We start from the raw sequence: 18131 nt of genomic DNA, 5'->3' as shown, positions 1-18131 counted from the left end.
GTTTCAGAGTCACACACTGAGATCCATGAGGAAGAACACTTTGTATTTATACTGAGATAAAGTGGAAGAATGTATAACAAGTCCAAAGCCAGGAAAGCTGTCATTCAGAAGTTGAACACATATGTAGCAAAACAACCTGGGCTCCCCTGATGAAATGACGTTCATGTATTCCTGAGAGATAATGATCTCTAAATGAATAAAAGAGTCACAGTCAACCAGGAGGATTGGAATGTTATAATTTTCAAAAGGAGGCAATGCAGCCAAAACTGTGGATGAGCTGAAATGAGGAAACAGCATGAGATGATTAATTGTGCCCTAGACTGGAATGGGAGAGGATGACTTTACATCACAAGTACACAGGTCATTCGGTACATGGGGCCAAGGGCGGAAGGATGGAGAGGAGTTGGGTCAGAGGTGGGGGTGGGGTTAATGATCAATAAAAATTTGAAGGCTGAACCTACTGGAAATTCCGAACCAAAGTCAGTTTTAAAGTCACTCTTGTCTACTTCATCAAAAATATTAGTAGTTCCTGAGTCAATCCCCATATGCGCCATAAGAGTCTGTTCCTGATAATTGCCAGAGAAAGAAAGTCACATTGTAAATGCTATAGGCCATTAAGAAACTGAAACTAAAACATGACAGTGACATTTTAAACTGTCTTATGTCCTTTTTCCCTTTAATGTCCTTTTTTCCCCAATAAAAGAAAAGGAAGTTAAGACATGTACTGCTTTTGCAAAGTCACATGCTTTGTCTTCATGATGAAAAATATTTAACAAACTTCCTGATTAAAAAGAAAATGACCATAATTTCTTTCTTTGGGCTATTCCCAGTCACATACTCACCAACTTTCCTTAGTAAGAAAAATCTGAGAGTATATTTAAGATATTAAGACACCTTAATTCCAGGAATAGAAAAGAAAAAGCAGAAACATAGAAAAAGCATAAACAGGTAAAGTAACTTTATTTTTCACTCTTTATAAGTTCTACTGAGGACAAATTTAGAAACAAAAGTATTTACATTAAAGAAATAATTTTTTTAAATCTTAAGAGTACAACCATGAAAACTAATGGCAGGTTTTCAAATTACAAGTATAGCCACTCTTTTTAAAATATCACAACAGTATAGGGTTAAACTCTCAAAAAATTAATATGAGGCTTTATTTGTAAGAATTTGTCACAATCTCTCACCATTTCCTATTATTTCCCATCATCAAATTCATGTTTTTTGCCCTGAAAATTTCCATAAGTATCTACAACAATGTCCAAAATATCAGAAATTGGCAGAAAATTATAAAGTCATACTCAGAGTATAAAGTAACTTCTTGAAAAGATCAGTTCTACAACATTTGAGAGACAGACATTAAAGTTTTAACTAAACTGAAATGAAAATACAATGTGTTTGACTAAAACATAAGCATAAAAGAGTGATATGTTAATGAATGATATATTGGAGAAAAGATGCTCCTTAGAATGAAAATAGTCAGGACTTTGGGGCCAAAACAGGCCCAATTTTGAGGCTCTGCATTAAAGGAAAACTGTAAATTAGAAATACACAAAATTGGAAGTATATAGTTCCAGTCCAATGTAAAATGTGATGATGACCTGTCAAATCTTTTCATTAATAGTTTTAGCATAGCCAAAAGAAAATTCTAGAAGATATATATAGTCCAGAATTTCTTTGTGAGTGAGCAGCAGAGCCGAAAAAGCTCTGAAACAAGAGAATATGACTGAAAAGTGACAACCCATGTACCACCACATCATCCTTCTGAAAGTGGTTCCCTAGCAGAGTTTGAGTTTCTCGGGGTTGGAGCCCCCCTCCCAGGGCCATACCTCCATTTTCACATCATGGTCCTTTGGATAGTTTTCATCTGCATTTTCTCCTGCTGGTGACCGTGGCCGGGTAGAGGCGGTGACAGACAGGTCTCCCCGGGAGATGAGGGTGCACATGTATGCATCATGGGAGAAGACGTCGTGTCGGATAAACTCACAGAAAAGCAGCACCAGATTCACAAATTCCACCTTCTCACACTCACTGTTGGGATCCGCTGTTTAAAAAAAAAAAAAAAAAATTCAGGGAGTTCCCATCGTGGCTCAGCAGAAACAAATCTAACTAGCATCCATGAGGATGCAGGTCCATCTCTGGCCTCGATCGGTGGGTTATGGATCCAGTGTTGCTGTGAGCTGTGGTGTAAGTCACAGACATGGCTCAGATCTAGTGTTGTGTGGCTGTGATTTAGGCTGGCAGCTACAGCTCTGATTTGACCCCTAGCCTCGGAAACTCCATGTGCTACAGGTGCGGCCCTAAAAAGACCAAAAAAAATTTTTTAAAAAGAGAAACAAATTAAATCAAGAATTCAGTGTCCTCAAATTCATGGACTTGGGGGACAGACTTGTGGTTGCCAAGAGGAGGGGGAGGGAGTGGGATGGACTGGAGGTTTGGGGTTAGTAGATGCAAACTGTTGCATCTGGAGTGGATAAGCAATGAGATCTTGCTGTATAGCACAGGGAACTACATCTAGTCACTTGTGACGGAGCATGACGGAGGAAAATGTGAGTAAAAGAATGTATACATACGTGTGTATGACTGGGTAACTTTGCTATACAGCAGAAATTGACAGAACATCATAATTCAACTATAACAGAAAAAATAAAAATCTTAAAAAAAAAAAAAAAAAAGAAAAAAGAAAGAAAGAATTCAGTTTCCTTCACCAGGTAGGGAAAAAAACCAATGACTAGGGCCTAACAAAATTTTCAACTATATTTTCTTTCTCTGTTTTCTTATTTAACAAAATAAGGGATTTATTGGAAAACCTGCTATGAGCCTCTAGCTTTTGGGCAGAACTGGCACTAGTTTTGATTGTCCCACTGTAATTGAAAAATAGCATCTGATGTCCTAAGCAACATTTCAAGTTTAAAGACATGGCTCCCTGGCAAATGAATGACCGTTTAAATAATCAGGAAAACACACAAAATTTCAGGGAAGGGAAAAAAAAAAAAAAGCAGGGCTAGACTGCTTTCCTCCGGTTTTACTATTACAGCAGTTCATGAGTCAAGACTCATGACTGTTTGCTCCACACTGTATCTGTGTATCTGGGGGGTGGGGGGCACATTTTCCAAAGGACTCTTCACAATAAAACCATAATTCAAGTGGCATTTGAAAATACTAGAAAGTGGGATCCACTGAAAAGAAAAGGGGACAGTGGAATGAAAAGGGCACCAAGGAGTTACCATCGTGGCACAACGGAAACAAATCCAACTAGGAACCATGAGGTTTCTGGTTTAATCCCTGGCCTTGCTCGATGGGTTAAGGATCCGGCATTGCCATGAGCTATGGTGTAGGTCACAGACGTGGCTCAGATCCCGAGTTGCTCTGGCTGTGGTATAGGCCAGAGGCTGCAGCTCCAATTAGACCCCTAGCCTTGGAACCTCCATATTCCGAAGGTGCAGCCCTAAAAAGACAGAAAGACAAAAGGGGGGAGGGCGCCAAGACAGAGCTCTGCCATCGCTTAAAATTCATAGCCAGTCTATTTAATTCATGTTACAACTTTTAATATTGCAACTTCAATATTAAACACAAACTTTCTATCTGTATCTTTGACAGAAGGTTAAAAAAAGACTAAACACTAAGACTAACCCTACAAAGCTCAGTCCCTGGAACCACCACACTCACAAACACTGATAAAGACAAATGACAGATCCAGGGAACGCTATGCTCAGTGCCCTAGACCTTAAGCCCACTAGTGTGCTCTCTCCCGCCCCCAAACTCAGTGAGGAGCAGACTCGACTCAGAGAAGCAGAAGAGCTTTCTCTGACAGAGCAGTAAATGGGATCCAAAGCAAGCGAGGCATAGGAGGAGGAGGTTTTCCCCAAAGAAAGCAGACATGGGAACAAGAAGAGGGAAGCAAAAGGCATCTCTCCCAGGACCCACATGAGTCACTCCTGACAATGTATGTTCTCCTCTCTGGAATCTCTTCTGTCCTTTCTTCTTCCTGCTCCTTTCTCCAAGTTTCATCACAGCTCTCTACACTCCAACCACCAGTTTGGCTGTGGCTCTTGTTCTCCCTCTAGCCTAGACCAGCCAAGAACCTCACTTCGGGAATCACTCAGTCCAAGACAAGGCTTTCCCTCCTCAGAGGAAGCAAAGCAGCACTATTTCCTACTGCTTTACCTCTCTCTTCTCCTCAGACATCTCCCTTCTCTACCTTTCACTCTTTTTCTCCCCTTCCTATCATTTTTCACTTAATGCCATTTTTCTGTTGTTTCATCACCCTCTATCCTGCTATACTTTGGCATATGAAAAATCTCTCAAGCCCACTTAGCTTACATAAAATGATTTTTTTAAGTTCCCACCCACAATATGCATCCACTGGGTGGCTGCTTACTCTGCAAGCCCCCCACTCTCCTTCCCCCAAGCAATGGAGTAAAAGACCCAAAAAGGGCTGATAGCACACAAACATCCAAGAAAGTGTAGGCAAGCAGCTTACTGTTGTTACAAGGAAATAGTATCAGAGACCTGGTTAAAAGGGACTTTTTTTTCCCCTCCCTTTTAATATCAGAAGGTAGAAAATCAGAAATTTAGAAAACAGCACAAAAAGAGAAAATTCAGAATCACAATGTATTTAGAGTAAACATCAAAGGATCTTAGCTCCTGTTTTGGTAAAAAAAATCTAGAAAGGAAAAATTAGTCCACCAACTACTAGGAAATCAGGTGACTTATTGTTTTAATTATTATAACTCTGGAAATTTTTAGTCCATAAAGACTGTTTGATTCTAAAATTGTCTAAAAAGTCTCCATTCAAAATTGGCTACAAAATTTTGCTCACTAAAATCTGCCTTATATTCAGTGCCAAGAACTTCTGAAAAAATTACAGATAAGGGGGGAGGTGAATCAGTTCTAAAAAGGTCAATACCCTTATTTAAAATGTAGAAGCAAAAAGCTTAGAGTTCCTGTTGTGGCTCAGCAGGTTAAGAACCCAACTAGTATCCATGAGGATGCGGGTTCTATCCCTCACCTTGCTTAAGGATTTGGCGTTGCCACAACTGTGTTATAGGTTGAAGATGAAGCTCAGATCCTGTATTGATGTTGCTGTGGCTATAGTATGCGCTGATGTGACTCCTAGCCTGGGGACTCCATATGTCACAGGCATGGCCCTAAAAAGAAAAAGAAAAGCTTTACTTACACAATGAGGGAGCCTGTGTATCTAAAAACCTTAGCAGAACATTCTGGAAAACAGGCAAGCTAGATCCAGCAAGAGAGGCTGAAGAAATGGACTCCTTCTCATCTAAGACCTCTGATTCACCACATCTCTAAGATTAAAAATAAACAAGCAAAATTAATTACAGAGGACAAGAACAGTCACAATGGATCATGAAATATGTTAGTTTTTTATTAACATTTATGTTCTTGGATAAAACATGCAAAACTTAGTTGAGATTTCTGTACTTATTAGAGGGCCACGCATCATAGATGAATATAATTTCTAAAAGTTGAGGGAAACTGCCCCGAAACAATTCAAATGATTTCAAAAACATCTGTAAAAAACATTATTCAGGAGTTCCCGTTGTGGCGCAGTGGTTAACGATCCGACTAGGAACCATGAGGTTGCGGGTTCGATCCCTGGCCTTGCTCAGTGGGTTAAGGATCCGGCGTTGCCATGAGCTGTGGTGTAGGTTGCAGACTCGGCTTGGATCCCACGTTGCTGTGGCTCTGGTGTAGGCCAGTGGCTACAGGTCCGATTCGACCCCTAGCCTGGGAACCTCCATATGCCACGGGAGTGGCCCAAGAAATGGCAAAAAAAGACAAAAAAAAAAAAAAAACATTATTCAAACTTGGCACAGCACAGTATGAATATCCACTGAATGAGCAGCACGGTACAATAAATACTCATTATCCTTATGCAAAATTGCTAAAAATAATTTGAGGTTGTCTTCATTTTTAAATAGTTCATGTTTAATGGCATTCCCTCCTAGAAATATTTGGGCATGTATTACTGAGCTTGATTCTTTTGTGTTTCTTTTTGTCAGGCGATGAATTTATGAGTATGTTTGGGTAAGCGTGGTATGAATGAGAAAACTAACATTATTCCTCTAACAAGATTCTTTCACTTATCACACTTCAACAATAAGCTCTCTCAGAAACTCCTGGAATCTCCATAGTTCGGGAAACACATCAAAAGAAGCCATTTAACTTCTACATTCTTTTTTTTTTTTTTTTTTTTTTGTCTTTTTTGCCATTTCTTGGGCTGCTCCCACAGCATATGGAGGTTCCCAGGCTAGGGGTCCAATCGGACCTGTAGCCTCTGGCCTACACCAGAACCACAGCAATGGGGGATCTGAGCCGAGTCTCCAACCTACACCACAGCTCACGGCAACGCCGGATCCTTGACCCACTGAGCAAGGCCAGGGATCGAACCCACAACCTCATGGTTCCTAGTCGGATTCGTTAACCACTGAGCCACGATGGGAACTCCAACTTCTACATTCTTAATGTCAGAACTTACTAGAAGACCAGGACCAAAACAGTTTAGAAGCAATCAGAACCTCATTTTCTATTCTTTTTGATATCCCTTTGATCCCTTTGCTCTCCCTTTTCGATATGCTTTTTGATATCCCATTTTCATTATCTATGTTTAATATTAAAATATTATTCTCTTTATATAAATAGAATATATCCTCAATCCATTCTCTCTTTATAAAGAAGGTCAAATTTTGAAAGTAGTGAGTGATTAACAGAAATCAAGTTTCTTAAACATCTCTGAGAAAACACATTTTTAGATACAGATACATTTACACCTATTAAAATCACAAAGTAATCTATGTGGGAACCTCTTCTGAGTGTAAATACATGTGTTTCTGTGTGTGTGTGTGTATTCTGCAACACATAGGTGGGAGAATTTGAAGAATGAATTTGAAGAATTTAACTTTAGTTAATAAATTTTTTAATCACTGAAATTCACTGTTGAATATTCTCTTCATAAATACATAGAAAAAGAGCAATGAAATGCTCTTCCTAATTCACCCACTGTAAAAGGGGCCATGTGATTTACACCTTAGCACCAGTATCTTCAAGCCCCTATGTCAACAACATGATCTTCTGTATTTGGTGAACAATACTTTCCCAATAGGCGATGTCTATGAAAATATTCTTCCCTTTTCATTTTTTCACAGTGTCATAGGAAATAGGTGTATTATCAGTGAGAGCCAGCTAAGTGCTCAACCATGCATGCAAGAGACATTTCTTGAGCTTCTATTATGCACTGAGCACTAGTGTGGGTGTTAAGGACACACCACTGAACAGGGTGAGCAAGGCTCTTGCTGTCAAGCTTACATTCCAGAGGGGAACAGACATTAAAAAAGACGACAGTGAGGAGAGTAAAGGAGAGTGATGTGAGGAAGAGTGGCTGAGGGGCAGGTGCTGCCAACTGTAGACAAGGTGGTGATGGAGGAGCTTCCTGAGGAGGTAGCCCATGTTGAGCCAGGAACACCAGACAGGAAGTGACATCCCCGGAAATAGGAATGGCCAAGTGAAGACGGGGGAACAGAGTACACCACCTGGAAGGAACAGCAGGAGCAAAGGCCCCAGGAGAAAAGTGTGGTTGTGTGTAGGGACAGAGGACCAGGACAGCTGGGGCTGTGTGTGACCAGGGGAGGAAGGCCAAGCAGAGGTGCGAAGGGCAGGTGCGCAGCTCTCGTGAGGCTCTGGGGGTCATAGGAAGGTACCATCAGGAGTTCAGGAAGGGGACAACATGCTCCCTTCCCATTTTGAAAATATGGTCTGGCTGCCATGTGGAGCAGAGAGGCAAGCCAGGAGGCCCCTGAGTGGTCGAGGCGATGGGTGACAGGCCCGGTCAGATCACCTAACACACCTGTTCCAGAGCCACCCAACAGACCCCACAGGCAGAAAGGCAGGTCACTTAGGAATTTTCCTTCGGGAGTTCCTGTCGTAGTTCAGCGGTAATGAATCTGACTAGTATCCATGAAGATGCAGGTTCGATCCCTAGCCTCACTCAGTGGGTTAAGGATCCAGCATTGCCACAAGCTGTGGTGTAGGTTGCAGACACAGCTTGGATCCCACATTGCTGTGGCTGTGGTGTAGGCTGGTAGCTACAGCTTGAATTTCACCCCTAGCCTAGGAACCTCCATAGGTCCCAGGTGGGGCCCTAAAAAGACCAAAAAAAAAAAAGTTTTCCTTCAACAAAGCTAATGTTGACAAGGTTAGCTCTGTTTATTCCTTTATAATCTACTCTAGAGGCTTTGACTGCTCTCTCTGGGGCTAGAACCCAAACTCAAAAACAAATACAAATTGGCATCCATAACCTCACAGTCACAACCACCTCAAGAAGTTTTTCCAGATCCATTACCTGTGTGTATATATGTACACGAATGTATATAACTCCAAATGTATGTAAGTATGTGTGTGCGTGCACCTTAACCTCACAAAGGGAGATTTCTGTTCTAAATCAGATATTGAAGTTTTATTTTTAAAGATACAATTTCTTTTTTTTTTTTTTTTTTTTTGTCTTTTTGCCATTTCTTGGGCCACTCCCGCGGCATATGGGAGGTTCCCAGGCTAGGGGTCGAATCGGAGCTGTAGCCACTGGCCTACACCAGAACCACAGCAACGCAGGATCCGAGCAGCGTCTGCGACCTACACCACAGCGCATGGCAATGCCGGATCATTAACCCACTGAGCAAGGCCAGGGATCGAACCTGCAACCTCATGGTTCCTAGTCGGATTCGTTAACCACTGCACCACGACGGGAACTCCCAAAGATACAATTTCAAATTAGTCCAGAATACAAATTATTGGCTTCATCACTTAGAGGCATCCTACTATGGAATCCTTATGTGAATCTGCACATTCTTCCTTTTTCCTTCACAAGGAAAAAAAACATAATGTAACAAACAGAAGGCTACCCAAAGAAGAAGTTTTAAGTAATGGCATTCGACAAGCAGAAAGAAAACCAAGCCTACCTCTGCCTCGATCTCCGCTTGCCTCTTCTCCAAAAGTTTTGCCACAGCCATCGCCCGGTGCTTGCCTGACCGTTTACAGCTCACAGCCCATTCACACAGAAGTGTCACCACAGCTTCATCGTTGGGGGCAACCTAAAGACCAGCAGAAAGGGTACCAGCCATTTCATGTGCAACCTTCACCCAATGAGACTTAGGATGCAAGCAACAGAATAGGTCAAGCTTTAAAGCTTTCTTCTCATATTTTATCACTATCATTTTAGAAAGTGCTCCCAAATCTATTTTAATTAAGGCATAAAAGAGTAAAACTTTAGTCATAAGGAAGGGAATCACTTACTTAGAACAGCTGAACCTGTAGCAATTCCAAGAGAACTGAGTTTCACTTACACAGGATCATAACCTAGCTCCATCAATCCTCCAGAACTCAATTGCAAAGGAAACAGAAAGGGAAACCGACCACGAAATATCAAGAACAGCTGTTACAAAGCCCAAGTATTTCACTCCACTGCTGACCCCTCGGGCTCCCACTCACAGCCTCTGTCAATACTTAATTCTAACAAGCCAGGCTATCAAACTGCCCAGTCCAAGGAGGAATTGGAAGTAACAAACCAGAGGGGAGGCTGGGATGCTGATCAAAACCCACTGCCCATGAGAAACGACAGCCAACCATCAAAACTTACAAGCAGAGGGAGGGAAGAGGGAGTGGGATGGACTGGGAGTTTGGGGTTAGTAGATGCAAACTATTACATTTAAAAAGGGTAAGCAGTGAGGTCCTACTGTATCGCACAGGGAACTATATCCAATCTCCTGGGACAGACTGTGATGGGGAAGAATATAAACAAAGAAAACATATATCTGAGTCATTCTACTGTACAGAAGAAATTGGCACAACATTGTAAAATCAACTATACTTTAATAAAATAAATAATTTAAATTAAAGAAGGAAAAAAAAAAAAACTTACAAGTTGACCCAATTAACAAAGGGCGGTAGCCTAGGTCTATGTAGAGCTCAGCACTGCCCCAAAAGCACTGGCTGTGGCTACCATGGCCTAGAAATGGGTACCACTGACAGGATGGGACTAGCCAAAGAAAGGTCACAGGAAACCAAGCCACATGAATTGGGGAAGTAAATAAGCAAGGAGACTGTCCTTTTATGCAATCTTACCTCTTCTTGCAGAGGATCTATGCCAAACACTGGAATATCAACTCCAAGTTTTTAATGTCTTCCCAGTTGCATAAACATTATGCCAGAAGAACTGGATAATCACAGTACTGGCATTTATACACTATGTGAGAAGTTCTTAACTTTTTAGAATCCATAAGCTCCATTAAGATTATGACAGCTATTTGCATACTCTCAGAAAAAAATATATACAGACACACATACATTTACCACAGCACTTCACAAGGTTTGTGGAGTCTCAGAAGACATTCAAGAATTCCAGGAATAAGACCCCCTGATCAGCAGACAATTCAGACATGAAAATCAGTTTATTCCAAGACTTTTACTCATCCTACCCTAACTTTGGTTAAACACATGCTGATTTAAAACAAAGAAATGTTGGGAATTCCCCATGGTGGCTCAGCAGGTTAAGGATCAGGTAATGTCATTGCTGTGACTTGGATCGCTGCTGTGGTGAGGGTTCAATCTGACCCGGGAACTTCCGTGTGCCGCAGGTTTGGCCAAAAAAATAAATTTTAAAAATTAAAAAAAATAAATCAGGAGTTCTCATTGTGGCTCAGCAGGTTAAGAATCCAATGCTGTCTCTCTGAGGATATTGGTTCTATCCTGGCCTCCCTCAGTGGGTTAAAGATCCAGCCATATAGGTCACAAATATGGCTCAGATCTAGTGCTGTTATGGCTGTGGTGTAGGCCGGCAGCTACAGCTCTGATTCGACCCCTAGCCTGGGAACTTTCATATGCAGCAGGTGCAGTCAAAAAAAGGAAAAAATTAACACCACTAAATGATAAAACAAAGAAATGTTACCTGGAGCAGATATCTTAAAAGGTGCTCTGGGTCTCAATTTAAAACAAGAAAAATAATTTAATGAAAATGTATAAACACTGAACATAACATTTAAAAAAGAAAGCAAACTGGGAGGAGTTTGTGCCTAGATGCGATCTAATCCTGAGAAAAACTAAAATACAAGTCAGTCCAGTGAAAGACCACATGCTTAGATTTAGAATATTAAAGAGAAAAAAAGGAGTTACCTTAAAAATACTGCCATGAGTTTTTAATAATTAGTCAGCAATGTGCATCACATTTACACTTACAAAGTTTTTTTAAATTACCTCTGCATCATCAAAAAAATAAAAAATAAAATATGCCACAAAGAATAACTGACTCACCCAACTTAGGTAATAGGCTCTGCTTGACCTAGAAATGCATAGAAAAGAATAAGGAAAAGACTTCTTTTTAACACATCCAGATATGACCACTCATTTGGGTAGCAATGTGCCAGAACATAAGTCTTAGGAAAGAGAGTTCACTTCCAAAAGCACTTATTAAGCACCAAGTATATGCCAGGCATTGAGGAAACAAACATTTTAAAGATCTGGCCCTTGTTCTCAAATAGTTCACCTTCTAGAGGGAAAAGCAGAAAGGTCAACTGATCATAGAGCAACAAGATGTGCTCAAGGTGTAGAGGAGAAAGTAAGCCTAGGCATCTGCACCTTCCATGTCACACAAGTGATAAGGAACTGACTACCCTCAGCTTATACACACCCGAGATCTTAGCCTGAAGACAGACAGGCCTGCAGTCTACCCGTTAGAGTTGTGGTGGTCTCAATTTGTAATTATTAGTAATTAAGTGAATTAAGAAAATCAGGGGAGGCATTCCCATCATGACACAGTAGTAAGGAACCAGACTAGTATCCATGAGGATGTGGGTTCAATCCCAGGCCTCGCTCAGTGGGTTAAGGATCCACTGTTGCTGTGGCTGTGATGACAGCTGCAGCTCCAATTAGACCCCTAGCCTGGAAATTTCCATATGCCATAGATGCAGCCCTAAAGATAAGAAAAGAAAAGAGAGAGAAAGAAAGCAGAAAAACACAAGAAAACAAGGCTTAAAAGACTGAGTTTTTGAAATACAAAATTTTAATCTTGACAGAACACTGTAAACCAACTATAATGGAAAAAATAAAAATCATTAAAAAAAATTTAATCAGAGAAATCTTGTCTTCATATCAGTTATGATACACGAAATTAATTATAAAAACTTTCAGGAGTTCCCTGGTGGCCTAGTGGTTAAGGATTCTGCATTGTCACTGATAAGGCTCAGGTTCAATCTCTAACCAGAGAACTTCTGCATGCTGTGGGCATGCTCCCCCCATCCAAAAAAAAAAAGGCTATACATTTCAAAATCTATTTTCAACCAGTAAGTATTTTCCAATACGACAGATTCCCAAAGAGCAAAAGTCCACTCCTTTCTGAGTGGACTCAAATAGCCTGCCAAATGATGCCACTCTTTCCTTAGGGTACTGGTGCGGTGGGGATGGAGGAATGGACAGGTTCAGTGTCTATTTTAAAAGAAATAGTAAGATATTACATTAGTTGGCTGTTTTCCATTTATAACTTCCCAGATGATTACATTAAACTCAAAGCAAACTGTATCTGCAATGTGAGAAACTACACATATATACACATATATATATGAGTCATAAAGCATTTTATTATTATGTTATCATGTAAATTTGTACCATTTTGGCACTATTTCTGAGATGACTTCCCATTCAAACCTCCTCCCCCTTCCCCTACATTTACTATAAAATTTTGGTTCACATTTCAAGTGGTTTTACTGAGATCTTTTCTAGATTCCACTAATCATCAAAACTAAGGAGGATCCCCTACTTACTTCACTCTAAACACCACCTCCAGAGTACACCCATCAGACACGTTCAACAGGCAGAGACACCCACACACAGATGCCTCATACCCTCCCCCCGGCTCCCTACCACTGCTCTGCCCTAAATAAGTTTTCGAAAATTATTCAAGGATGACTTCCACTTGCCTGCCAGATGGTATCTTACACATTAATTCAAATATCTGTCAACAGGAGATCCTGACTTCAAATGTGGAAGGTGAAATGCATTCCCATCCTGTAAACAAATTTCTAAAAATATGAAGCTCCTTTTCTTTAAAACAACAACTGTTAAGCAGAATTTAATAAATATTATTTTAAAACAAAATAACTTCAAGGCAAAAATTTAAGGTCATTTAGTACCTCAAGATATGAAATACAGCAGGGATGGCAGTTAAGTGGGGCAGACATACATGTTTATAAATCAGCTGGATGCATTAAAGAAAGAAAATGAAGATGATCTCAGGAAGCCAACAACATTTAAGAGGAACAGAGAGAGACAACTAAAGGGAATTATTACATGTTTCTTTTAGAAGGTGCCTTTCAAGAAAAATGTTGCAGAATGAGTTAAATTTCAAGACTGAGATGAACAAAAGGAGAAATAAGTATATGGCAGGCAGACTTATGCTCCCCCCCAAGATATCCACATCCTAATCCCAGGACCTCTTATTTTGTTACTTTAAATGACAAAAGGAACTGTGTGGGAGGTGTGAGTGTCATGAGGATCTTGAGAAAGGGGGGTTACCCTGGATCGGGGAAGGCCCAATGTAATCACAGGGATGCTGATCAGGGGAAGGGGAAGGCAGGAGAGTCAGAGGAAGAGATGTGACAAAGGAAGCAGGAGTCAGGGAGAGATCTGACGATGGTATGCTGTGGACTGTGAGGATGGAGCAAGAGGACACAAGCCAAAGAATGTAGGCGAGCTCTGGCAGCTGGAAAATACAAGGAAACAAAATCTCCCTGGAGCCCGGGGAAGGAAGGCAACCCAAACGTTCTCTTGATTATACCCCAATAGGATCCAGATAACCTCCAGAACCATAGGAGCATAAATCTGTACTGTTTTAAGCCACTAAATTTCTAATAACTTGTTACAGCAGCAACAGGAAATTAATTTGAAGGAGTTTTAAACACGTCAAAAGCAGAACACGTGGTTGAGCTTCAAGGAATACAATGGCAAAGGAGTGCTTGGTTAAATGATAAAATATAGGAGGGCTACAAAACAAGATTAAAAACCTGGAGAGGAGTTCCCATTGTGGTGCAGCAGAAATGAATCCAACTAGTAACCATGAAGTTTCGGGTTCAATCCCTGGCCTCGCTCAGTGAGTTAAGGATCTGGCGCTGCCATGAGCTGTGGTGTAGGTCGCAGACGCAGCACGTATCCTACATTGCTGTGGCTGTGGCACAGGCTAGCAGCTGTAGCTCCGATTTGATCCCTAGCTTGGGAACATCCATATGCCCCAGCAGAGATCTAAAAAGCCCCCCCCCACAAAAAAAAAAGAAAAAAAAAAAAAAAGGCGAAAGTAGTTTCTGCCATGGCTCAGCGGTAACAAAATCGACTAAGATCCAGGAGGACTCAGGTTCAATCCTTGGCCTTGCTGGGTTAAGGATCCAGCGTTGCCCAGAGCTGTGGTGTAGGTCACAGATGCAGCTCCGATCCCATGTTGATGCGGCTGTGGTGCAAGCCAGCAGATATATCTCAGATTAGACCCCTAGCCTAGGAACTTCCATAGGCCGCAGGTGCGGCCCTAAAAAGACAAAAAAAAAAAAAAAAAATGTGAGGAGAAAAGTTCAATGATAACTCACTGAAGCAAAGTACCACAAAACAGGAAGTAGCTTCATTCATCCATTAACTTATTAATTCATCAATAAATATGCAATGCCACCAGGCCTTCTTCAGGTATTAGATACAGTTTCATGCATTACTTTGCAGAAATAAAAATTGTATTTCCCTTTTGGAGGTAATTTCTACTATATAACAAGAGTCTTTAAAATGTCCATGTTATTTGCTCCAATAATTTAGTGAGACTATAGCCCAAGGAAATTATGTTGAAATAAAAAGATGAGTTTTCCAGGTGTCAGTGGAGCATGATACCAAGACACTCTCTTCACTGCCCCCAGCCCCAAGAACTGACAAAGCACCTCTTCCTGAAAGTTCAAAGAGGCACATAAAGGATCAAATCAGAGAAAACCAGGTGACCTTACAAGGAAAGAAAGGTCTTTCACACAGATGATTCTTAGGCCAGAAAATCTGTCTTCAGCAATGGAACCATGGGAATTTGGGGGATGGTTGCTGGGTTTTTATTCCTATTTTTCTACAGGCCAAGAGTGATATTTCAATATCGAATTAAAGATGCAAAAGGAAAGGCATTAGGAGTTCCCACTGTGGCTCAACAGTGAGGAACCCGACTAGTATCCATGAGGATGTGGGTTCAATCCCTGGCCTCGCTCAGTGGGTTAAGGATCCAGCATTGCCATGAGCTGTGGTGTAGGTCACAGATGCGGCTCGGATCCCCCATTGCTGTGGCTGTGGTGTAAGCCAGCAGCTGCAGCTCCAATTCAACCCCTAGCCTGGGAACTTCCATAGGCCGATGGTGTGGCCCTAAAAACAAAACAAAACCCAAAAAAATGAAATAGGAAAGGCAGACAGGACAGGCTCGCCACACCTGGAAAAGGGGAAGTCAGCAAAGCTCAAATCCTCTCAAGAAGGGAAGTTCTCCACCCTCAGACAGGCCTGCTCTGTCCACCCACTGTCCTTCCCTTCTTCCGAGAACAGCAGCTCTACTTCTTCTGGGGTAACACCCCAGTGGTTCAAGGCTGGTGTTACTAACTGCAGTGCCCCGTCCTCTCAGCTTCACTGTGCCATTCTGGAGGTGGGTCTCTGACAGGCAGTAAAGACCTTGGGCAAGTCTTTAAACCAAGGGGTAAAACAAATCACTCTTTTGGGTACGTGTTACATGCTCTGTGTTCAGCCTGGTAAAACATTTTGGATGATAGAAGAGACAAGCCCTGACCAAATAAAACAATCTGTTTCTATTCTGATCAAAAATATATTTTCCAGAATAGTTTTTCTGTGATATGCACTGCTTATTCTAGTCATTACTCAAGTCTTATCACTTTTAACTGGTCGAAGCAGACAAAACACAAGGTTGAAAGTACCTGACCTTAAATGTAAATCTTTTCGGCTGCTTCTAATGGAAAATATAAAAGACAAACTAACTTCGTTTGAACTTAATTACTCTCAAAATCACTAAGAAAGAAAGGCTGACAAATCTGCAAGTGATAGTAATACAGAGAATTACCATTTATTTATTGACTGCTTGCTCAATTTACAGTCAGACACTATGATAAATGTGTTTCCAGAATTACTTAATTTTCACTACCTATGAGCTAAGTTGTTATTATCCCCACTTTACAAGGCATAGACATGTTAAATAACTTGTCCAAGATCACCCAACTAATTCATGGAAATTGAGCCACAGGATAAATCTTGAGAAATGAACTAAAGAAGTAGAACAACCCTGAGGTCAAAGAACCTGTAAGGTATTCTTGACCTCCCCCAGGCTACACGGGGTCCCAAGAGGCTCTGAGCTCTTCTGCCTCCTCTCTCAAGGCTCCTGGCATCAAAGCATTCTCCTCCATGGCACTGTAATACTTATTTCCATCTTTCACAACTTAGCTCACAGGTATCGGCTTTAAATATCCATTAGGAAAGGGAGGCACATCCCTGAGCAATTAAAGGAAAGTACTTCACCATCCCAAACACTGTGAGAGCTGGACTCTTCAGGGGCAATAACCGGCAGCTCTTCATGTCGGTGCTTTATTACAGACAGCAAGAAGTGGGTGAACATCCACAGCATGCACCCCCCAGCCTATAACTACACACACAGGCAAATGGGATATACAAGAACAGGAGAGACAGAGAGGAAGAGAGAGAAATTGAGTCCTGGCATGGAGAAAAAGCACCAAACCACCCAAGAGGTCAACAATGTGGGGTTTAGCCCTGAGAAAAATTAAAACATAAGCATGGTATTAATAATATTAACAATTGTAAATTCTCGACCACAGTGATAGCAGTAGTAATAACTGAAAATACTTATTGAGCAGATACTAAGTGTTTTACATATATCACCTCTAATCTCAACAACCAACTTTGAAGGAGGTGTGGCTATTTCCATTTTATAGAGAGGAAAACTGAGATTCAGAGGTGAAGTAAGATAGCCCAGGGCACAGTGATCAAAATGAGCAGAACTGGGGAGTTCCCATTATGGCTCAGTGGAAACGAATCCAACTGGTATCCACGAGGTCGTGGGTTCGAGGATCCGGCATTGCCGTAAGCTGTGGTGTACGTCACAGACAGCAGCTCAGATGCCGCGTTGCTGTGGCTGTGGTATAGGCCGGCAGCTATAGCTCCGATTAGACAGCTAGCCTGGGAACCTCCATGTGCCTAGGTTCAGCCTTAAAAAGACAAAAAAAAAAAAAAAAAAAAGTAGCAGAACTGGGAGACCTAATACTTTCCGCTCCTCCAACCATGGGCGAATCAAGATCACTGGAAGCACAAGGAGCTAAATGATTATACGGAAATCTCTGAAGTGATTCACATGCATCCCAGGATGCCTAAAGCCCAGTGCCACTCCACCCAGCTACTGCCACCCACTGTTGTGGCCCCGACTTCTACCTCTCTAGGGAAAGCCAGACTTCTAATCTAATTGACATGCAGAAAAAGAAACCACAGGAGTGAATCACCAAAGATTTCCCTGCTCCTCTAACACTTCTTAGGTCAAATGCTCATATAAAGCAGGGATCTGTGTTTTCCATGGTTTTATTTTCAGCATCTACTACAGTGCCTGGCACATAGTAGATTCAATAGATATTTTCAATCAAAGAGTAACAGGAATATCGAGTTACATGAAACCAAAAGTTAAAATGAGGTGGACGGGGGAGGGGTGATTTACATTTTGTTCCGACATACACATGCACTTACTTAATATGGAAAAAACAACTGATTTAATCCAACAAACCTAACAGTTGATTAAGGGAAAAACACGAAAAAAAGAATTCCCCGGTCTAATTTAATGAATCAAAGGGGCTGGTCACAACGCCATTATTTAGGATGAATCTGAAAGATGTAGCCACTAGAAAGAAAAACTCTTGAATGGCTATGGCAAGATTACTGCAGTGTGCATAAAATTATTATCTCACCCTACCAATCCAGAGAATCAGAAAATACCACGACTTGAAAGAAAATAAACACCTAAAAAGTGATGAATAATATCAAGTAATCATAAAAAAAAAAAAAAAAAC

At 41.2% G+C, this 18131-nt stretch overlaps 1 protein-coding gene across 11 annotated transcripts in view; it reads right to left on the bottom strand.

Moving 5' to 3' along the window:
- The window catches only part of MED12L (mediator complex subunit 12 like), a 354280-nt gene that overhangs the window by 248327 nt on the left and 87822 nt on the right, over positions 1-18131 (bottom strand). For 8 of the 11 annotated variants that reach the window (XM_021069608.1, XM_021069614.1, XM_021069607.1 and 5 more), the window contains 4 exons: positions 8973-9104; positions 5180-5306; positions 1830-2044; positions 462-566 (listed from right to left, as the gene is read on the bottom strand). In XM_021069608.1, the coding sequence (XP_020925267.1) occupies positions 462-566; positions 1830-2044; positions 5180-5306; positions 8973-9104 (579 nt within the window). The remainder of the gene's footprint in view (positions 1-461; positions 567-1829; positions 2045-5179; positions 5307-8972; positions 9105-18131) is intronic. The other 3 variants (XM_021069613.1, XM_021069616.1, XM_021069615.1) reach the window with 2 other exon arrangements.

The sequence above is a fragment of the Sus scrofa genome, chromosome 13 (assembly GCF_000003025.6).
Source record: "Sus scrofa isolate TJ Tabasco breed Duroc chromosome 13, Sscrofa11.1, whole genome shotgun sequence".
Taxonomy (NCBI): Eukaryota; Metazoa; Chordata; class Mammalia; order Artiodactyla; family Suidae; genus Sus; species Sus scrofa.
This window is presented reverse-complemented; position numbering and strand designations above follow the sequence as displayed.